The sequence below is a fragment of the Rhinoraja longicauda genome, chromosome 13 (genome assembly GCF_053455715.1).
Source record: "Rhinoraja longicauda isolate Sanriku21f chromosome 13, sRhiLon1.1, whole genome shotgun sequence".
Lineage (NCBI taxonomy): Eukaryota > Metazoa > Chordata > Chondrichthyes > Rajiformes > Arhynchobatidae > Rhinoraja > Rhinoraja longicauda.
Window position 1 is genome coordinate 9856659 of NC_135965.1, and position 24173 is coordinate 9880831.

General features: G+C 44.0%; 1 protein-coding gene across 1 annotated transcript in view; it reads left to right on the plus strand.

Moving 5' to 3' along the window:
- Positions 1–8871: 8871 nt before the first annotated feature.
- Positions 8872–24173, plus strand: part of LOC144599140 (uncharacterized) — a 302751-nt gene continuing 287449 nt past the window's right edge. The window contains exon 1 of the mRNA XM_078409871.1: positions 8872–8995. Coding sequence (XP_078265997.1) covers positions 8916–8995 — 80 coding nt within the window. The 5' untranslated portion in view covers positions 8872–8915. The remainder of the gene's footprint in view (positions 8996–24173) is intronic.

The following is a 24173-nucleotide window of genomic DNA, read 5'->3' on the forward strand; positions in this document are numbered from 1 at the left end:
GTGAAATCAGAGACTCACAGTGGGATTATAGTGGGATTTCTAAAAGGAGTACACATGAACTGTATTGCAGGGTGAAATAGTAATTACTCTCAAGAGTATTGTTCTTAAAAGGCACAGTCGGGGCCTAAACTACGATTCCCTTCCAACATAAGTGGTGCAGTTAAAGAAAAAAACACTCTGAAATCTTTTTTTTCCATTTACAATTGCTATATCTCTCACTCTTCCATCATTTTCATTCTGACCATATCGACAAGCCATGTAGGACTGTGAGTGTTACATTTTACTAGTCTGACATTGCCATCAGCACTTATAAATCTCACCAATTTATTTTACAATTCGGAATCAAACGTGCTGGGCTATGCATTATGAATGTCTTTGAGTTTGCATACTCTCCTGCTTTGAGTGATGGTAAAATAATAAAGAATACTTTAATCTCCTTAACATTATGTTGTATATAGTGGAATTTTGTAAGTTGTCCCTGTAGAATAGGTTGATTATTGCCAGCCTTGCTTCCTGAATCTTAATGCTGCACAATGCCAAAATGGATTTCCTTTCAGTATTTAAAGTAATCTAAAGAATATGATCTCTCGGCCCCACGAGAAACATTTTTGAGTGTATTGGAGACTAGAACATGCATGCTTTCTGTACATGAATTTGTGCTGTCCTCCCTTCAGCTTACAGATTTCAGCAAATTTGTACCAGTAATCAGCAAACATTAGGGTTGAGTGGTGTCTTTTTGATTTTGCCTTTACATGTGCATGTGTATTCATTTAAATGCACTTTTCTCTGTCTGTGTATTAATTTATAAAAGAGACAACAAAGGTACTCTGTGTTACTGTAGTCAGAACATTGCTTTCCTTTGGTCAGAATATTGAACATTTGAGGCCCACAGAAAATAGGAAGCGTGTTACCACCCTATCGACTCTCAATCATCAGCATAGAAGTGTTATCAATTGTGATCTCAAGTGACAAGTACCAGGAGTGACCATGCTCAGCCCAGAATATGTATCGAGTCCAGATTCATGATATCCTTAGATAGCCACAAAATGCTGGAGTAACTCAGCGGGTTAGGGAACATCTCTGGAGAAAAGGAATAGGTGATGTTTCTTGTCGAGACCCGTCTTCAGACCTGAAACGTCACCTGTTCCTTTTCTCCAGAGATGTTCCCTGACCCACTGTTACTGAAGCTTTTTTTGTGTCTATCTTTGATGTAAACCAGCATTCACAATTCCTTCCTACTCATTATAGCCTTAGTCTAAGTATGGGCAAAATAGAGGAAAAATAATGTGGCACCTTTGAACTTTACCGAAATTGAACGAAATAAGAATTAAAGCGCACGGCACGGTGGCATAGCGGTCGAGTTGTTGCCCTGCAGCAATTACAGCACCAGAGACCTGGGTTCGATCCCGACTACTTGTGCTTTCTGTACGGAGTGTGTACATTCTCCCCATGACCGTGTGGTGTTTTCTCCAAGATTTCCAGTTTCCTCCCACACTCCAAAGACATACAGGTATGTAGGTTGATTAGCTTGGTATAAATATAAATTTTCCATAGTGTATGTTAGATAGTGTTAATATGTGGGGATCACTGGTCGGTGCGGACTCAGTGGGCTAAAGGGCCTGTTTCAGCTCTGTATCTCTGAAATAAACTAAACTAAACTAAAGGGAAAATCTAGCATTGATTAAGTTTATACTCATCAGTGACAAACAGAGCAGGTGGGATAACATCTAGCAAGTAATTCACCTTTTGTCTCCCACACTTTTCCACCATCTACAAGGCCCAAGTGGTACAGAGTGAATGTGTGAATGGTGCATTTCCAACACCACGTGAGAATCACATCACTATCCACAAGACGAGCAGCCTGCTTGAAGGGCTTGGCATCCACAACCGGAAGCATTCACTTCCTCCACAATAGGCGCACGTTTGCCATTGTCTGCAGCAAATGATTGTCTGGTAATACCCTCCAGAAGCAAGACCTTCACAATTTAATTCAGTCTGAAGAAGGGTCTCGGCCCGAAACGTCACCCATTCCTTCTCTCCCGAGATGCTGCCTGACCTGCTGAGTTACTCCAGCATTTTGTGAATAAATCGATTTGTACCAGCATCTGCAGTTATTTTCTTATACCTTCACAATTGAGATGGATTAGGATTATAGCCTTACTGACACATCACCACATATATGATGTGTAAGAAGGAACTGCAGATGTTGGTTTAAACTGAAGATAGACACAAATTGCTCGACTAACTCGCGGGACAGGCAGCATCTCTGGAGAGAAGAAATGGGTGACATTTTGGGTCGAGACCCAGTCTAACCATATTTTCGATGTCTGAAGAAGGCTCTCGACCCGAAACGTCACCTGTTCCTTTCCTCCAGAGATGTTGTCCGATCCGCTGAGTTACTCCGGCTTTATGTGTCTTTCTTTGATTTAAACCTTCCTACACACCACAGATATGTTCCCTTCCAAGTCAAACACATTTTAAGTAGATAGAAAAGTAGATGAGAATTACCTCTGCGAAAATGTAGTCTTTTGAAGCTGATTTGTCCTTTGACTTTTATTGGTTAAAAGATTGTCCAGTTTATGCAGCCCATTAAATACTACATTTCCAATACTAACTGTATTGAACTATTGAGGATTTTTAACATCTATTTCCATGAAGTCGAAAAACTGTCTGTTAACCACAGTTAAAACTGATGGAGAAATGCACATGTAAGGTGAGAGTACAGGCAGTAAATGCTGTTAGATAAGATCCAAGGGGTTAAACAAATTGATTGTGTTAAAGTAATCACTTCTAAGTGCTTTTTGATTGAACCACCAGATAAGGAGGAGAGCAGCTACACTAAAACATCATAAATCAGTGAGATTTTATCTCAGCACATTCTGTCATTTCAAACTTGGGAACATATGAATGTGTGGGACTGGAAAGTACCATTGCTATAACTCTGGCAAAGTCCCATGTTGGGAAAATACAACTTTCTCCCTCAATCATTTTACTTTTGTTAATGTGGTATCCATATATTTGCCACCGGCCTTCTCTGTGGTGCATTTAAACTGAAGCTTCAACTCCCTTCTTTGAGCTCATGCCCATTATCAGTCTAAAGAAAGATCTCACGAAAGAAGGTGACAAAACGTCACCTATTCCCTTTTCTCTGCTGCCTGACCCGCTGAGTTACTCCAGCACTTTGTGTCTATCTTCGGTGTAAACCAGCATCTGCAGTTCCTTCTTACTCATTTGATGGATCCGTCTGTTTTGTGATAATTCTCCTTGAACAGACCAGTGGATACAAACGTCTAGTAAAGATGGCCTAGCATGGAGATTGTGACATAGAGGATTATGACAGGGGAGATGTTGTGGTGTTTTTTTACCTCAAAATAAAAATACAATTGATTGAAATGGCTACACCAGACAGAAGGGGAAGAGCTGCCTCACGGCACCAGTGGTTCAGTTTGGTTCTGTTGCTGTTTGTCTGGAGTTTGCACATTCTCCTTGTGAGACCCAGGTTTTCTCTGGGTGCCGAAGATATACACAAAAAGCTAGAATAACTCAGCGGGTCAGACAGCATCTCTGGAGGAAAGGAATAGGTGACGCTTCGGGTCGAGACCCTTCTTCAGAGTGCTCCAGTTTCCTCACACATCACAAAGATAGGTGAGTGGTAGGTTTAATTAACAATTGTAAATTACCCTGAGTGTGTAGGCGAGCGTTAGAGTCTGGGTGGCAGGGGATGAGGGAAATGTAGTTTAGTTTACAGTGCATTCAGAAAGTATTCAGACCCCTTCACTTTTTCCACATTTTGTTATGTTACAACCTTATTTTAAAATGGGTTAAATTCTTTTTGTTTTAAATCATCAATCTACCCACAATACCCCAGAATGAAGAAGTGAAAACAGGTGTTCAGTCTAACAGATCCATTTTGCTATTGAAGCTTCATATAAATCCATCCACAAATCCATCATATCAACCTCGTCCTACCTGGTCACACCAAATGAATGTGGGAAAAGGGTTCCAGGCAAACTGCCATGACGGGATGAGAAAGACTTTCATCGCATAAAGAAAATGTTCTTTTACTCAATTGATTCAAAACATTTTGAATTTAAAAAGAAATATGACCTAGCTGGCCCAGTTGAAGTCCTAATTTAGGGTCCCAACCCAAAACATCACTATCCTTTATCCCTCTGCCTTCACATATGTTCTGAGCTCCTCTAGCATTTGTTTTTTGCTCATTTTAAGTGCTTTCCTATTGGAGCCACTCCAAAGTTAATTTCCCAGAGTACCTGCAGTTCCATCCCTTTTAAGAAATGATTCTATTCCTTTTAGAATGTTGCATGGATTCTGGCTCACTGAGATCAGGTATTGCCTTCAAGATTTAAATGACCTACAGAGCAGAGGCTACTAATTATATAACTGCCAATTATATAACATTTAATTATACATGCAACCAATGAATTATACATTGAATAGAACTTTCAGTGCACTTTTTGATTTATTTTACCCTGAAAAGATTGCAACTAGTCAATTTTGTTTGAAAGCAACGTCTGAAGGATTTAAGTAGAAAATATGCCTGTTATTTTGCAAGTCCTTTTTGCAGCTGTTATTTTGGTTTATATTATTCACATGGGGTTTTTACTGTTTCATGTTGGGTCTATAATGTAAACCTGAATGGTATTCTTAATTTAAAAAAAAGCAAAGCAAAAAACATAGGGAAACATTTCAACATTCCTATTGCCAGTGTGAATTGGGCAGTGTGATATTATCACACACTGCAGCCGTTGGTCTAAGTAAACTGTGCCTTGATTCCCTTTGAATTGGAGCATTGTGGACACCAGTCTAGTCAGGACTTCAAGAGTAAAGTTTGGCTGGGATAGCAAGCAAACCTTCAGGATTGACTGAAATGGGAGATGCAAACTGGAAGATGGAGGGAGTTTTACTGGCTCTTTTAGGATTGCAACTCAATTTGTTTATTTGGAGCATCAGAGTACGTGTCAGATGGGTGAACTAGTAGCTTCCTGGATTTCAATTGAACAGTTCATCCACCTTTGGGTAATATCTGATCCAAAAGTCATGATCTAAAATTGGGTTTCTTTGTATTATTTAACCACAAAACAATATCGCGTTTCTCCCAGGAAGTGATACAGTTGATTTTATGATCCTTAATAGGTAGCAGGAGATGTAAATAATGTGGTTGAAAAGGTAGACAAAATGGCTTCCTTTATTAGCCAATGCTTGGGATATGAGCAGAGAGATTGTGATGCATTGCTTGTGGCGCTACAATGTACCATTCTGGTCACCACATTTTAGGGAAGGTACAATGTTGTCAAGCTAGAAAGAGTGCAGAGAAGATTTACGAGGATGTTGCCAGGACTCGAGGGACTGGGCAATATGGAGAGGTTAAGCAGTCCAAGGAGTGCAGGAGGATGAGAGGTGATCTTATGGAGGTGTACAACATCGTGTGAGGAATATATCGGGTAAACGCATAGAGTCTCTTGGCCAGAGTAGGGGAATCAAGAATCAGAAGATATAGGTTTAAGGTGAGGGGGAATGATTTAATAGGAACCTGAGGGGTTTACTTTTTCCCCACAAAGGGTGGTGGATGCATGGAACGAGCTGATGGAGGCGGTAGTTGTGGCAGGTACTATCGCAACGTTTAAGAAACATTTAGACAATTACCTGGATAGGATAGGTTTAGAGGGATATGGGCCAAATGCAGGTAGGTGGGACTAGTGTAGATGGAACATGTTGCTCGGTGTGGGCAAGTTGGGCCAAAGGCTGTTTGATTCTATGACTCTATATTGCCAAGACTGGAAAATGTTATGTATAAAAGTAGAAGTGGATAGGCTTGGTTGTTTTCTACGCAATGGAGGAGGCTGAGGAGAAATTTAATGGGGGCACATGAAATTTTGTGGACCACAAAAAAGGGCATGGACTGGATGTTGGACGGTGGGATTAGACCAGCCAACTCATTTGCAATGAGCATGGATAAAATGAACTGAAGGGAATCTTTTTGTGCTGTCAATTTTGAGAGTGTGTCCAACCCAAGAATCTTCTTGCAGGGAGAAAAAAGCATTTCTCTTGATTTGCCCAATATAAGGCATCTGATTTGCCCAATATAAGATTATAAGACAGTGGAACAGTATTAGGCCGTTTGACCCAATGAATCTACTCCACCATTCAATCATGGATGATCTGTTTTACCCTCTCAATCTCATTCTCTTGCCTTCTCCTCGTGACCTTTGATGCCCTTACTAATCAAGAACCAATCAATCTCGGCTTTAATATACCCAATGTCTAGGCCTCCACAGCCATCTGTGGCAATAAATTCCACAGATTCACCATCCGTGGCCCAAAGGAACTCCTCCTCCTCTATATTCTGAAGGTATGTCCTTTAATTCTGAGGCTATGGCCTCTGGTCGTAGACTCTCCCACTAGTGGAAACATCATCTCCCCATCCACTCTATGTAGGCCTTTCCTTATTTAGTAAATTTCAATGAGGTCCCCCTCCTCATCCTGGTAATGTCCAGTGTGCACACCGCAGATGTTAAGCCAACTATTTCCGGGATCATTCTCGTAAATCTCGTAAATATGAGCAGATTTGCAAAGATGGTCTTGTGCCTTAGAAGAAAAAAGGCTTGTAAATCTTTAGGCCTTCTCACATCTCCTTCAGGGTGTCCCAATGAATTTACTTTTATAGTGCAGTCACTGGGGGAAATGAGCAACACCGGTACTCATATTGCACACAAGAGGCTGAAGCAATTGATTGATGTTGCCCAGTCCATCGTGAATTTCTGACCTCCCCATCATCAAAGGGATCTACAGGAAGCACAGCCTCAACAGAGGGTTGAGCAGATTCCCCACAGCGCCAGATACCTGTGTTCAATTCTGACCTCACTGAAGTCAGAGTTTGTTGAAAGACTGGAGTGACTAGGCTTGTATACACTGGAATTTAGAAGGATAAGAGGAGATCTTATCGAAACGTATAAGATTATTAAGGGGTTGGACACGTTAGAGGCAGGAAACATGTTCCCAATGTTGGGGGATTCCAGAAAAAGGGGCCACAGTTTAAGAATAAGGGGTAGGCCATTTAGAACTGAGATGAGGAAAAACCTTTTCAGTCAGAGAGTTGTGAATCTGTGGAATTCTCTGCCTCAGAAGTCAGTGGAGGCCAATTCTCTGAATGCATTCAAGACAGAGCTAGATAGAGCTCTTAAGGATAAAGGAGTCAGGGGGTATGGGGAGAATGCAGGAATGGGGTACTGATTGAGAATGATCAGCCATGATCACATTGAATGGCGGTGCTGGCTCAAAGGGCTGAATGGCCTCCTCCTGCACCTATTGTCTATTGTACGTTCTCCCTGTGACCATGGGCTTCTTCTAGGTGCTCCGGCATCCTCCCACATCCCAAAGGCGTGCGAGTCTGATGGTTATTTGGGGTCTAATAATGCCCCTCGGGAGTGGATGCGAAAGTAGGACAACATAGAACTCGGGTGACTGGATGGTCAGTGTGGGCTCAGTGAGCCAAAGGTCCTGTTTCCAGGCTTTTTTCCCCTCTCCTTTATCATATTGTTTACAGAGTACCATTTTTCCATATTCTGCTGTGCTGCTGCAAGTAAGAATTTCATTGTTCTATCTGGGACATATGACAATAAAACACTTGTGACCTGGAAGCGATACCAGCCATTGCAACCCCCAACATTGCAGCGAATTGCCATAACATGACAATATATTGCAGTGAATACATTGCCATTACAATACAATACATTGCCCCCAATATATTACTATTACAATACATTGCAGCCAATACATTGGCATTACAATACAATACATTGCACCCAATACATTACCATTACATTACAATACATTGCACCCAATACATTACCATTACATTACAATACATTGCACCCAATACATTACCATTACAATACAATACATTGCACCCAATATATTACTATTACAATACATTGCAGCCAATACATTACTATTACAATACATTGTAGCAAATACATTACCATTACAATACATTGCAGCAAATACATTCCCATTCCCATTACATTACAATACATTGCACCCAATATATTACCATTACATTACAATACATTGCACCCAATTCATTGGCATTACAATACATTGCACCCAATACATTACCATTACAATACATTGCACCCAATACATTGGCATTACATTACAATGCATTGCAGCCAATACTTCGGGCGCTGGGGTGGCGCAATGAAACACGCAGTCTCGGGCATGAAGCTGCACGCAGATTAGATGTTGTAAATGAACGAGCAGCACAGATCAGCGAAGCCGGAAAGACCCCGCCGAGTATGTGTGCAGTATCCATGGCTCCCGAGGGTCACATGCTGGGAGGGTTGCTGCCTGCGGAAGTGTGTTTGGGGTTTGAGTGAGTGAGAGTTAGTGAGTGTGAGTGAGTGAGTGCTCGCCCAGAGCTGGTCCCGGCAGCCGCTGATTCTGCCAACACCACAGTCAGGCATAGACAGCGTTATCTATTTGGGAGAGGGGGAGAGAGGGAGAGAGGGAGAGAGGGGGAGAGGGGGAGAGGGGGAGAGGGGGAGAGGGGGAGAGGGGGAGAGGGGGAGAGGGGGAGAGAGGGGGAGAGGGGGAGAGGGGGAGAGGGGGAGAGGGGGAGAGGGGGGGGAGAGAGAGGGAGAGGGAGAGGGAGAGATTCAGAGTCACCGCCCAGTCGTTACCCAGCGACATCTTAATCAAGATTGGGGTTTGGGAAGTTGCGGGCATTTGAGGTGAACTTAAAGACTGACGGGACTTGGAGTGGGGAGTGCATCTCAGCAGGAGCCCAGGCAGAGAGAGGTTGTGGGTGGTGGTCAGCGTGTACAAAGCTCCCCCCATACCCGACCCTTCACCGAGCCAGCGAGCCTAGCCTGTGCCTGGTGTGTGGCTGGGCAGAGATGGATTTACAAGTCGTGCTGGTCTGCCTTCACTACCTGGCGATCAGGCTGGGACTTGCAGTGGAACTTCAACCCGGCATGTAAGTGCGGTTTACTCATGTCCTTCTCTCACCGTTCCCCTCTCGTTGCAGGGCAAGTGTAACATCTGCCCGCGGGAACGTTTGGGTCTGTCTGTGAATACGCGCGGTTGACAGGGGGCTGCGTTTTGTTGAGCTGTGACTTTGAGGTGCTTGGCAAAGTCGTGGGGTGGTCCTACCGCGCCGGGACATTTAAGTGACAGAGTGTGTGTGTCTGAGCGTGAGAGTGAGAGAGAGTGAGAGAGAGAGAGAGTGTGAGAGAGAGAGAGTGTGAGAGAGAGAGAGTGAGAGAGAGTGTGAGAGAGAGAGAGAGAGTGTGAGAGAGAGAGAGAGTGTGAGAGAGAGAGAGTGTGAGAGAGAGAGAGTGAGAGTGTGAGAGAGAGAGTGAGAGAGAGAGAGTGTGAGAGAGAGTGTGAGAGAGTGTGAGAGAGAGTGTGAGAGAGAGAGTGTGTGAGCGAGAGAATGTGTGTGAAAGAGAGTGAGAGAGAGAGTGAGTGAGCGAGAGAACGTGTGTGAGAGAGAGCGTGACAGAGAGAGTGAGTGTGAGAGAGTGTGTGATAGAATGTGTGATAGAATGTGTGTGTGTGAGATAGAGAGGTAGAAATATATATATATATATATATATAGAGAGAGAGATAGAGTGTGTGATTGAGAGAGAGATAGTGTGAGAGAGAGAGAGTGAGAGAGAGAGTGTGTGAGAGAGAGAGTGAGCGAGAGTGTGTGAGAGTAGGATAGACGGCGAGATTGGGTGAGGGAGGGTGGGTGAGAGAGAATGTGAGGGAGAGAGAATGTGAGGGAGAGTGCGTGTGCGAGAGAAAGGGTGTGTATGTGAGGGAGTGTGAGAGGGAGAGAGAGTGTGAGGGAGGGGAGTATGAGTGTGTGAGAGAGAGTAGGTTGGAGAGAGTGGGTGAGTGAGAATGGAAGAATGTGAGAGGGCGAAAGGGAGAATGTGAGAGAGAGCGTGTGAGAGATAGTGTGTGCGTGAGAGAGAGAGAGTGAGTGTGTGTGTGTGTGTGTGTGTGTGTGAGAGAGAGAGAGAGAGTGTGTGTGAGTGAGAGAGAGAGAGAGAGAGAGTGTGAGAGAGAGTGTGTGAGAGAGTGTGTGTGAGAGAGTGTGTGTGAGAGAAAGGGAATGTGTCTGTCCCAAACTTTCAGCTGTCGACAACTGATCGGGGATTATCTGGTGTTTTCTTATTTCGCGACGTGTTTTCGGTGACAGGATACTAGAGTTGGAGGCGAAACTTTGATGTTGGGAATAGCCCGCTGAACTAAATGGCTGGATAAAGTGCACCTGGTGTGCGTAAGGGGGTTTCAGCTGTTTCTGTTTAACCTTGTGTATGGTTGTTACACTCGTCCTGATTATAGGATGCGATCTGTGTACGGAGGTGGTGCGAGTTCAATTCAGAACACGCTCAAGTAACATGTTGCTTGCAAAGGGGCAAGGCAGGCAGATATCGCAACGCTTTCGTACTGTATGTATGTTAGGGCACATTCTCAATGTGACTTTGTGGGTTCCTCTCTACCTAGAGATGGATCTCTGTCTTAATAGAGACATATATCTCTATTGAGCAACCTTATTTTCTAATTGGGATTCTCTAATTAAGATTGCCTTATCTCCAAAGCATCTCTACACCTTGAATATTAGACAATATCTCTATTATTGCCTTGGAGATTACTTTAGATCTCGAAACAAATCTAAGATCTCTTAACTCGTGGATTTGCTAAGAGTTGAAATCATAATTGATTTCTGTTGCGTTGAGATTTAACTTAATGGGCATGACTCTTCTGGATTCCTTTGGCAATATTATACATAACCCTTGCATCCCATCTCGATGAAGAATAATTGTGCTGTGATAAATGATACGAGATATTTGCCAACTCGGCACCTGTGATCATCCCCACCCCCCAAAAAAAGCTTCAGGGAAAACATGTTTCATGAGTTCATTACATGAATAAAGAGAGACCCTTTGGCGACTTCCTTTCCTAGAATTTGTCCTTGTATCTGAAGTAAAGACATATATTGTACTAATGTGGGATTGTCTCTGAGGATCATTGTGAGCCAGCCGTGGGGGTATGCATTGGGTAGAGAGTCATAAAGTAATACAGCATGGAAACAGGCCCTTCGGCCCACCTTGCCTATACCGACCAAGTAGCCACTCTGGGCTCATCCCATTGTCCTCCCAAACCCTTCGCATCCATATATCTACTCACTTGTCTTTGAAAGCAGACTTGCATTTGCATTTGCTTCTAAAGCTTCCTCTGGCAGCTCATCCCAGATATCAATTGCCCTTTTGAGTGGCACAGAGCAACCTCTTTAATCTTCCCCCTTACGCCTTAACACTTTGCCCTCTAGTTTTAGAATCCTCTACCCTTGGAAAGGGACTGAGTGTACACTTTATCCATGCCTCTCATGATCATATACACTCCAATAAGGTCACCCCTCAGCATCCCATGCTCCAAAGAAAAATAGTCCCAGCCATTCCCCGATAACTCAAACCTGCAAGTGCATTAACATCCTGGTGAATCTCTTCTGCAACTTAATAACTTCCTCTTTAAGCTGGGTAACCAGAACGGCGCACACAGTACTTCAAGTGTGGTCTGACCAACGACTCATAAAGCTGTAGCATGACGTCCCAACCTTTGTGCTTGACAGCCTTCCCAATGAAGGCAAGTGTGCCAAATGCCTTTTTCCACCACTCTATCCACCTGACTCAGCACTTTCTGGGAATCATGCACCTTTACTCCCAGATCTCTCTGTCCTACTCTCTGGGGATCTACCATTTACTGTGAAAATCCTGCCCTGGTTTGAGATAACAAAGTGCAACACCTCCCACTTGGCAGAGTTCAATTCCATTTGCCATTCCTTGGCTCACCTTCTCACTAATCTAGATCATATTGTGAACTTGGATATCTTTCCTCCCTGCCCACCAATTGTTTTTGTCATCTGCAAATCTCCAGACAATGTCAATCACACTGTAATCCAAATTGTTACTGTAGGTAAAAAAATAGTAGCAAACTCAGCCCAAACCTCTTTGCCACTGCACTGGTCACAGTTCTGTGATCAGAAAAATAACCCTTCACAACTACCTTTTGACTCCTTCCAAGCTAATTTGAATTCAATTGACCATTCAACATGATCTAACCTTCCAGACTAAACTACCATGCGTGATGCCTCACTAAACTCCAAATAGACAACATCCGCTGCCCTGTCCTCGTCATTTCTCTTGGTGATCACTTCAATAACTCTATCAGAATCATTTCCCATGAACAAAGCCATAATAACTATACCTATCCAAATGCTAGTAAATTCAGTCCCTAAGAATTCCTTCCAACAACTTTCCCACCACTGACGTTGGACTCCCCAGCCTTTAGTTTCCAACCTTATCTTTGTAATGGTACAATATTAGCCACCCTCCAGTTTTCCTGAACTTCACCTGTGACTAAACATGACACAAAGGGCTCAACAAGGGCTTCTGCAATTTCTTCCCAAGCTTCCCTAAGAATTCAAGGATGCATTTGGACAGAGCCTGGGGATTTAACCACCTGAATCACCAACATCTCCCCTCTGGTAATTCGTATTTGGAAGTTTGGATTATAGACAGTCTCGACAGTGCATCTGAGAAGGAAGTCATCCTTCTTTATGAGTTTTCTACATTTGAAAACCAATAAACTCCATGATCTTTTATTATTTTATATGAATTATAGTTTGTTTTTCCCAAATACCCATTCTACAATGGTAGAAAATAAGTCTCTTCTGCAAATAGTAATTAAAGGTATTACGTTTTAAATTTGAGATTGATAGACTTAGTAAAATAAAAATTAGATATTACGAGATGCAAATTGAGGGATACAAATAATCAAGGAAGCGTTGCTACCTACTAGAACCGATGGGTCAGCCACTTAGTCATGCTCCAAGAAGAGTCTGATCAACCATATGTGGCTGATTTTCTACCTGAACACCATTTCCCTGGCCTATCTTAATGTCCGTAATTCCTTTTAATCTCCAGATATTATATTGTCTCTGTTTTGACTACAGTTAATGTCTGACTTTCCCAGTCACCAGAGGTAGAGAATTCCAAAGATGCATCACCTGTCGAGTGAATACATTCCTCTTGACTTCAGTGTGAAATGGCTTCGGCTTTATTTTCAGATGTGATCCTACCCTCCACCCGATGTTGTTGACTCCTTCGTCAGAGGCAACATCTTCTGTTGATCTGTGACGCAGTGGCAGCACTGTGCTGAAGGGTGGCATAGTGGCGCAGCGGTAGAGTTGCTGCCTTACAGTGCCAGAGACCCGGGTTTGATCCTGACTGCGGGTGCTGTCTGTACGGAGTTTGGACGTTCTCCCCGTGACCAGGTGGGTTTGCTCCAGGTGCTCCAGTTTCCTCCCACAATCCAAAGGTGTAGAGGTTTGTAGATTAATTGGCTTCTGTGAAAAGTGTAAGTTGTCCCTAGAGTGTAGGATAGTTAGTGTTGTTGTGGACTTGGTGTTGTCGCTGTTGTTGTGGACTTGGTGGGCTGTTTCCACACTGTATCTCTAAAGTCTAGAGTGGACTCTTAAAACAGTCAAACGGGCAAGTGTGCTAAATGACCTGTTACTATTGCCAATCCTTTAGAGCTTTTATGAATCAATAACTTTCCTCGTGTAACTTTATTTGCAGTATTCATGGTCAGATGTTAAGTCCTAAAGTAAATGGAAATATCAAATAAAATTTAAGAAATTGTAAAGGGGTCTCCAGTTTTTCTCCCTCATTGCACAAGTAACAGCCTCCCAAATAAGTGCAAGTCAGGAAATGGACGGGCAGGATTAACCCAGGAAAACCACAATTACCAAGGAAGTGGAACTGAGCAAATTATTGGAGCTTTGGGGTAACAAATTTCCAAATACTGCTAAAGATCATCCTAAATTCTCAAAGAAGTGGCTGGTAAGATGGATGTTGCATTGGATTTAATTTTCCTCCAGTCTTGAAATTTAGGAAAGGTTCAGTTTGTTTGGAAAAAAAAGTGAATGTAACTCCTTTCTTGAAAAAGGCATGTGGGTGTGGTGTAGGAATGGAAGACAGTAATCAAGAAACCATAGTATCATAACTTAACTTTCGTAATAGGAAAATGTTAATACCTATTATTAAAGAAGTTATAGCAGTGAGCTTAGAAAATGTCAAGGAAATCATGTTTGACCAATTTATTGGAAGTTCTTTGAAGAAGTAATGTGTTGTGGATAGACATGAACTGTTGGCTGTGCTATTTTGAGATTTCCAGAATGTATTTAGAGTCAAAGAGCCTGTAGCGGCCAGCTTCTCGTCTATCTCAATTAGCTCCCAAGCTGCCACTTGCATAGACCGGGTCAGCGATAAGTGTAATAACTCGAACAACTAATAACAGAAATCCTCCCAGACATTTAATAGTTAGTCTTCTTTATTTGAAGATGCAATAAACATATTGGCATATCTCTTGTCATCGACTGGTTATTAATTGCTAGGTAAAATTCCATATCTTACCACAGTCTATGCGATCATTACGAATTGCTAGATATAACTTCGACACAGTTTGTATTAATCTTCTAGTTAATAAAACTTACAGGCGATTATATCATGGCTGATAAATCTTTTGGCGGAGCTTCTAGCTGACCCTCTGTCAGCACCTCCCAGCTCACCCTCTCTGTGCCAGCACGTACCCAACTGCCCATACTCTGGCCCCGCCCAGCCCATACGTAAGCATTGCATTAACTCTATAGTGTCCAAACTACAGCAGAATACAAGGTAATAATATTAATAAGCAAAAATAACTAATAACTGTAAAATGGCTCCTACAGAGTCATACAGCACCTTTGGTCCAACTTGTCAATGCCAACCAAGATGTCCCTTCAAAGCTTATATCATATCATATCATATATATACAGACGGAAACAGGCCTTTTCGGCCCTCCAAGTCCGTGCCGCCCAGCGATCCCCGTACATTAACACTATCCTACACCCACTAGGGACAATTTTTACATTTACCCAGCCAATTAACCTACATACCTGTACGTCTTTGGAGTACTCTTGGGATACTAAATGTAATGGGTCTGCAAACCAGTTGCCTAATCTGTGATTATGTTTGGCATCATATGAGAAATGTCATTTGTCATACAGTCATAACAATAAAAAGCAACAGGACACACAAAATACATTTTAACATGAACATCCACCACAGTGACTCCTCCACATTCCTCACTGTGCTGGAAGGCAAAAACAAGGACAGACACTGTAGGTGAGGCAGCCATTGTGTGGCACCCCCTGTATTTTGTGTGGTTGAAGCAGATAAGGGAGCACAGTGGCACAGATGGTGGAGTTAAGCTAGTCCCATTTGCTCGTGTTTAGTCCACATCCCTCTAAAACTTTGCTCTCCATTTACCTGTACCAAGTGTCTTTTAAATGCTGTTATTGTACCTACCAAAATTACGTCCTCTGGCAGCTCGTTCCATATACCCACCACCCTCTGCATGGAAAAAAAAAGTGCCCTTCAGGTTCCTATTAAATCTTGCCCCTCTCACCTTCAAACTATGTCCTCTGGTTGTTGATTCCCGTACCCGACTGCGCATTCCGGTAAACGACTCTGTGCATTCACTCTATCTAGTCCCCTCATGAATTTATAATTCCCCTCATGAATGTATATAAATTCATTTGATGAAGTGCCGTTTCAGAAAAATAGTATGGAAAATAATTGCTTAGGAGGTAAAATTGAAGTGAATAGTAGATTGTGAGAGTTGGCATACGTAAACCTTTTTCTGGTTGGTAAGATTTAATGAGTTAAAGGATTGTGCCGAGGCCTCAATTTTTTACAATATTCATTAATCACTTGCTAAAGGAATTATGTGTATGATTGCTAAGAGTATGGTAGCTAAGTTTTGCTAATGTCACAAAGTCAGGTAGGAAAATAAATAAGTGGTCAAGGATTTTGCTAATGGAAAATAACAATGAAAAATATAAAACTGAACACTCTGGCAGAAAAAGTAAAAAGGGAACATATTATTTAAACGATGGTCAAACTTGGACGGGCAGCAGGATCCAAGTGCCCCAGAGCATGACTTACAAAAGACTTGAAAAGCAATTAATTCGGGACGTTAACAGAATGTTTTAATCTTTTGTATGGGGAATTAAGCACAGAAGTAAGGCAGTAAACATGACATTGGTAAGATCTGATCTGGAGTATTGTGTAGAGTCATGGTCTTCTTATTTAAGGAAGGATCTTAATTCATTGGAACCAGTTCAGAGAAGGTTTGCTCGTCTAATTTCCGGATGGGCAGGTTAATTTGGAAGGAAAGGTTAGAGAGGCTAAGCTTTCATCTGCTGTTAAGAAAAGAGAGAGGCTACTTCAGGGGTCTTAACAGGATGGACATGGAAAAAGGCTATTTCCTCGTGAGAAAATCTAGAACTACAGACATTGTTTACAAACAAGGGATTTCCTACAAGACAATTTGAGGCAATTTTCTTTCTCAGGAATTATGGATCTTAAACTGTTTTACAGCAACAGAGGGATCAGCACTTGATAAGTAAAGGGATGAAAGGATTCAACAGACAGACGGGGAATACAGTAGAATGGCCGAGATCAGATCGGTCATGAGTTTATTAAATGGCAGTGCAGAATCAATTTGCCTAATGCTGTTCCTAATCTGTATCTCTACCTGTATTTAACTGTAACAGGACAACGCCTGTAAGTAAAAAAGCTTAAGATTTTATTCAGTTTTCTCATGAAACCATACGAGGAGTACTGTGTGCAGGTTTGAAGTGAGAGGGGAGAGATTTAAAAGGGCAGGGCCACTTTATCAGTAAGAGGTTAAATAGCTGAAATGAGTTGTCAGAGGAAGCCTTGGAAGGCCTCTCAAGAGAGAGTTAGATTTAGCTCTTGGGGCTAAGGGAATCGAGGAATGTGGGGAAAAACCCGGAACGGGGTACTGATTTTGGATGATCAGCCATGATCATATTGAATGGCGGTGCTGGCTCGACGGGCCGAATGGCCTACTCCTGCACCTATTTTCTATGTTTCTAAGCAGATACAATTATGACTTTTAAAAGTCATTTGGACAGAAATGTGATTTAGAAGGGTTCAGAGGGATATGGGCCAAATGCAAGCGTGGGACTGGTTCTGTATTTAAAAACTTGGTCGGTATGGGCAAGGTGGGCCGAAGGGCCTGTTTCCATGCTGTGTAGCTCTGAAATTTTATGAACAAATATTACTATTATTCTACAATTATCTACTTCCTTCTCAGTTACAGCATTGATTAAATTTCATAAGTCCTTCATCGGTTGTAAAGTTTGTTAGAGTACCCCAAGTTCATGAACAATGTCGTTGATGAATTATAACCCTACAAAGGGAGATGTGTGTTCTACTTCGAGTACAGATTTCATTACAACATAGAAGGAGGATGTTTGATCCATCAAGCCCATGATAGCTCACAGAGCAATCTCATTCACCAATTACCTCATCTCTTTACATTCCCATCAAGTTCTTCCAGATTCTACCACTCACCCGCACACTACAATAATTTTACACTGGCGTTTTGAAAAGGAAGGCAGGTCACACATCTGTTTTTGGAAAAGGTGAAAATCAAAGCTGGATTGCAAAGCGATATCTCTGGCTCTTTTACGATCATTGGTCCGGTACTGCCTTTGGATGCCACAAATCGGTCATTAATCAATGCCAGCGACATTGGGCACCTGTTCAATTATGTAATGCTTTTATTGAAAGAGGCAGCATGTACTGTTACTTGTTAGGTGAGGATCAATGTGTCAGAAAAGGTTTTGATGATTTTGTCCGTCTTTCTGACTATAAAATGAACTGGCTGAGAAGTTTCAAGAAGTGTGTCGGAAGGAACTAGAGGTGCTGGTTTAAACTGAAGGTGGACACAAAAAGCTGGAGTAACTCAGCGGGACAAGCAGCATCTCTGGAGAAAAGGAATGAATTAAGTTTCAGGTCGAGAAGCAGGGTCTCGACTTGAAACGTCACCCATTTCTTCTCTCCAGGGATGCTGCCTGTCCTGCCGAGTTACTCCAGCTTTTTGTGTCCATCTTCAATTTTCAAGAAGTGACGTGTCCCAGGGAACTGCGCGCACGGCGGGAGTGTCCTGGCGACCCACGTGGACCCGATCCACCCGCTCAACAACCTCGCCGCCGACTGGATCGTGCCCCCGTAGCAGTGGCGATGGGTGCCGCGGCAGCGAGCTCCTTGGCGGCAGCGCGAGTCTCGGCGGCGACGGGAGCCTCGATGGCTGTGGGGCCTCGGTGGCAATGGGAGCCTTGGGTGCACGAGGGCCTCGGCGGCAACAGGAGCCTCTTAGGCCGGTGATGGGGGGGCCTTGCGATCGACCCTCGATCAACGGTCAATGAGTGTGGGGGGGGGGGGGGAGAGAGGAAGACAATGGGGACCCGGCATGGGGGGACCTCCATGAGGGACGGTGGGAGAACAAAGGGGGACCTGGTGTGGGGGAGTGGGGTGCACTCTGCTTTAGAATCCTCAGGCCTGGGGACAAGCCTGCGTTCGTTTGTTCGTTCCGGTTTGTTCTGGTGAAGGCGCTGTGCACATGGCAGCCAGCCAACAGTCGCTTGTCTTTTTCTTTTTGTTTTTACTTTTAATTTCAAGTTTTCGTGTACCTTGTTGTGTGATGTGACTGGCAGACCAATATCCCTCCGGGGATGAATAAAATTTTATTGTATAGTATCGTATCGTATAAAATACAAATCAATCCTTGCAGAATTCACAGCCAGGGCCAAATTTGGGAGATGGCCACGAATAAATCCTCTAAAGGGCATAGGTTAAACACTTTACCCCAAGAGGAGTTAAAGTATGCAGCTTGCTACCCCATGAAGAGTTTCGACTGCACTGTCCTCCGTCCCCCTGGTGGAGGGGTAGACCTCACGGCCCTCGACAACAGCACATTGCATTGGCTACAGCGCCTGGAGGGCGTTACATAACCTCTGCTGCCTCAAACGCAAGAAGAAGAACAGTTGAATAGCATAAATGCATTAATAAGGAAGTGAGAGACATACGTGAGGGAGATATGAATATACTCATGGGTCAGACGAGATAAGATGGGAGAAGCCTTAAATGGAGCACAATTGTTGAATAAGACCATTTGAGCTCAATGTTCTGATTTTGTGTTGTAAATTCATGTAACTCCATGTTATATTTGATCAAAGTACTGTAATGCCAATTACTACAGGATGTTCCTTCCAATGATTTTGGCTGACTGATATTGATGCATACACCACATGCCACAATATGGGCATTTTGTCAAAACAGCTGCAGAAATATTTATAGCCGGGGATGTACATCTGCTAAATTGCTGGAGCATAGACATTGAATTTACGAAGAAAAAGACATAGATTTGTGCCTCTTTACTTCCTCAACAATAGTGAGGCCACCTAGTGCAGAGAGGATTTGAAATGCAGGAGATATAGTGAGTGATTATCAAATATTTTCCAAACATAGGAAAGAATGTAAATTATGGAGGGAAGTACACTCATGACTGTTGTGGTATCTCCAGGATGACTAGAATAAGAAATCATACATATTCTTGTGTGGCAGTGGGCAGGTTTCGTACACCTGCATGGGAAGGTAGACTCTCCCGCCCCCACGGGTCTCGGGCAGATGAGGCTCGTCAGCCTGGGAAGGCAGTCCATCTAGGAGAGGGAAAGCTCTGATCTAAAGCCTCCACTGCCTTGTGGCCATATCCAGTCGTGGAAAAGACTCCAGGAGTAAACCTCAAGAAAATCCGGAGTCGGAGTCCCGAAGGAAGTTCGTTGTTGTCTGCAACCTTGTTCTGGTAGCTCCTGCAATGACACTGGTGCCAAACTGTAACGGCCCTGTTGTTCCTTTGGATTGATCAGCGACGTGGAGAGGGGGGACGTGCTGCATGGGCAACAGCCTGTCCTTCACATGACATCGCCCAGGCTTGCATCCGACCACACATCACTGCAAACCTACACCTACAACCTGGAGAGGACACTCCAGCTTCACCTGCGGCGTCGACACAACACGGGGAGCAACAGTTACCGGTTATAAGTCATCGCTAGATTGGCGTAACGTGAGGCGCCAGGGGTTGCTCCCGACGGTGGGAAGGATTTTCGGATCTCACTGGACAGCTACCGCCCGCCTCAAGCTGGGCAGCACCCAGCCAATAAGGTGCTGTCCCGCCATGGTCTGCTATCCTCACTGGGTGCACGGGGATTAGGAACCATCCCAACAGCAGATCGCAACCATCGCACCTGCCAACAAAAGAACATGTCAAAAAAGACCAGCTCTAAAACTGGGCACTTGGAATGTCTGGACAATGATGACCGGCCTCTCTGGAAACCCACAGGACATCAGCGATTCCAGGAAAACAGCTGTCATAAACACCGAGCTCAAGAGACTCAACGTAGACATAGCCACCCTTCAGGAAACAAGGCTGGCAGACTCGGGCACATTGAAGGAGAAGGACTACATGTTCTACTGGCAGGGGAAGGACTCTGATGAGCCCAGAGAGCACGGAGTAGGCTTTGCAGTAAGGAACAGCCTGCTGAACACGGTGGAACCAGGCAGCAATGGCTCAGAGCGACTCCTGACTCTCCGCCTCAACACCACCGCAGGCCCGGTCACCCTTGTCAGCGTGTATGCCCCGACACTGTCCTCCACATCAGACACAAAGGACAAGTTCTACGAGAACCTCGCATCCATCATCAGCAGCATCCCCAGCAAGGAAGAACGTTCTCTTGGGCGACTTCAACGCCAGAGTGGGTGCAGACCACGAATCATGGTCTTCCTGCCTTGGGCAGTTTGGTGTGGGCAAAATGAATGAGAACAGACAGCGACTGCTCGAGCTGTGCACTTACCATGACCTGTGCATCGCCAACTCATACTTCCAGACAAAGCCCCAGCACAAGGTATCCTGGAGGCACCCACGCTCAAAGCATTGGCATCAACTGGATCTGATCCTAGTCAGACGTGCCGCCCTCAAGAACGTGCTCCACACACGCTCCTACCACAGTGCGGACTGCCACACAGACCACTCCTTGGTGTGTTGCAAGCGGACAGGATACAGAGTCATCACCATTGACGACTACAAACTCGATGCCGTCCATCAGTTCACGTACCTCGGCTCCACCATCACCGACAACCTCTCCTTGGACACAGAGATTGACAAGAGGATCGGGAAGGCAGCTACAACTCTCGCTCGCCTCACAACTCGAGTGTGGACCAATCCAAAGCTGACAGTGAAGACAAAGATAGCAGTCTACAATGCCTGTGTCAACATCATGCTGCTGTACGGCAGTGAGACATGGACTACATATGCCAGACTGGAGAGAAGACTCAACACCTTCCACCTTAGAAGCATCCGCCGTATCCTGGGTATATCCTGGCAACAGAGTGTCCAACGCCGAGATTCTGTCTCGCGCTGGTCTTCCGGGTATGTACACTCTACTCAGACAGCACACGCTGCGGTGGCTGGGCCATGTCCACCGCATGGAGGATGGCCGTATCCCAAAAGACTTCCTCTATGGAGAGCTAACATCTGGGAGGAGAACCATCGGCCGCCCCCAGCTACGTTACAAGGATGTCTGCAAGAGAGATTTGAAGCCGCTCGACATCGATGTGGAGTCCTGGGAGAGCCTTGCAGCTGACCGTACAAGGTGGAGAGGTACCCTGAACCAACATCTCAAAAAGGGGGAAGAGAAACTGATGAACGTAGCGGCAGACAAGCGGGCACGCTGAAAGGAGCGCAGCAACTTCAACACACCAGAGTCCACACACAAATGTGACCTTTGCCACAGAGACTGTCACTCCCGCATTGGTCTCTTCAGCCACAAGCGACGCTGCTCTAGCCGAGGTGTGGAGCAAGCAGCCAACTAGGATGCATCACCCATGGTCAGCCATGACCGAGGGGGCCTAAGAAGAAGAAAACATATTCTTTGCAAACATGTCTCTCCGTACATCCAATTGGAATTTTAAATTGTTATAAATATTTCCTACTGCAGGAAATTACATGAGGTTGTTATCTCTTTAATTGAGGACTTGTTTGATGAAGGCATGTAAAACATGTGGAACAATGCTTGTCAAGGACAAACAATCATGCCAAAAGGAAATTTACCAGTAATGTTCAGATGGCTGGCCTTCAATCTTTCTGTGGAAATGAGGAACTGCAGGTGCTGGTTTACAAAAAAGGGCACAAAGTACTTGAGTAACTCAACGCATCAAGATTGCATCTCTGGAGAACATGGATAAGTGATGTTTCGGGTTGGGACCAAACATAGACACAAGGTGCTGGAGCAACTCAGTGGGTTAGGCAGCATGTCTGGAGAACATGGATAAGTGACGTTGTGGGTTGGAACTCTTCTGTGGAATCTTTCTGTGATCTTGATGTGATTACAGACTGTGCAGAGTCTCATCTCAACCCCCACCCTCCCCAACCCCTAACCACCTTCCAAAGTCCTTCTAGAATCTAATTCCACTCGTCCTCCATTATGCCACACTTGGTCCATTAACACTTTGATGTCAAAGTTAGTCACTTACACACATGGAATGTTACTTTAATCTGCTATCTGGAAACAAGTCTTATTGGAGGAAAATAAGCCAAAAGCGGATGAGCAGGTGAAATGTGAGTGATTGTCACTTGATTAAATCATCAAAGTTCCTTTCCATAGTTTTACAGAAGATTGACAGCTGGCTAATTTGGTCATTTTAGGATTGATTTAATTTTTGAAAATAGGTTATGCCAAGATAATTTTTCAGTTTGTTGGTCAATGTCAGTTATAGATGCAGTGAAATAGCTCGGCTAGTTCTGGAGAATAAGTTTTCAAATGGGAAATTAAAGAAATAAAATCGAGCCTTGCATTCACATTTATTTTGGGGATGTCTCAAAATGGTGTGATTTAGTTGCTGTTATAACATAGGAAATGTTGGATTTATGTTTTCTTACAACCCCAAGAAGCAAGCCATTCAGTCTATCAAGTCAGTCATGGCTGACAGAGTATGCCCATGCCTATTCCCATTCCCCCCACTTATTTTTCCATCTCCTCTTTAGTTTTAGTTTTAGAGATACAGTGCGAAAACAGGCTCGTCAGCCAACCGAGTTCATACCCGACCAGCGATCCCTGCACATTAACACGTTCCGACACACACGAGGGACAATTTACACTTGTACCAAGCAAATCAACCTACAAACCTATGCATCTTTGGAGTGTGGGAGGAAACCGAAGATGCCGGAGAAAACGGGGAGAATGTACAAACTCTGTACATACACCATTTTGTGACATCCCCAAAATAGTCGGGATCGAACCCGGGTCTCAGGCGCTGCAAGCGCTGTAAGGCAGCAACTCTACCGCTGCGCCACCGTGCTGCCCTCTCAAGTGCTCACCTACTCCCCGTGATTCAACTACAGTCTGCCTTCACTCGGAGAAAATTAACAGCAGCTAATCCTTCAGATGTGAGGGGAAACTGATGCTGTTGGGGGAAACCCACCCAGTTGCCGGAAGAAAGTCCAAACTCCACATTCCAAAGTCCATACTCCACATTGGCAGCAGCAGAGAACGGGATTGAACTTTGGTTACTGGAAATATAAGGCAGAGGCTTGAACCACTGTGCCAATGTAAGAGAGAAAAAGTCATTGTAGCCTCCACAACCTAGAAAGGAGTTAATGAGCTGCTGAATAAGGTTAATTATGAAATACATACCCGCAAAGACACTTGGGATGACCCGCTTGATCTTTGTTGTAATCAGATCCCATGAAAGTAGATGGAACTACTACCCACTTGTTTGAGGCTATAGCCTTTGTTGTATCAGGTGAACTCTTGATTCCTGTCATGGTGTTGGTATTAGTTTATTATTGTCACATGGAGAGAGGGTGTTGGAGGAGTCTGGTTTGTGTGATGGACTAAGTTACATCCACAATTCTCAGCAATTTCTTCTGTTGTTAGACCAAGTTGTGATGCTTTCTGCAGTGCATCTGAAGAAGTTGGTAAGAGTCATTGGAGACATACAAAACTTCTTTAGTTTTTGAGGAAGCATTGGTGTGCTTCCTTGGCCGTTACTTCAATGTCATTGATCCAGGACAAATTGTTGGCTCTTCTTATGCCGAGGAATTTGGGGCTCTTGACCAAATCCACTTTGTAACTACAGTATTGATGATGACTATGGCGTGTACACCACCTTGCTTCCTCAAGTCAGTAG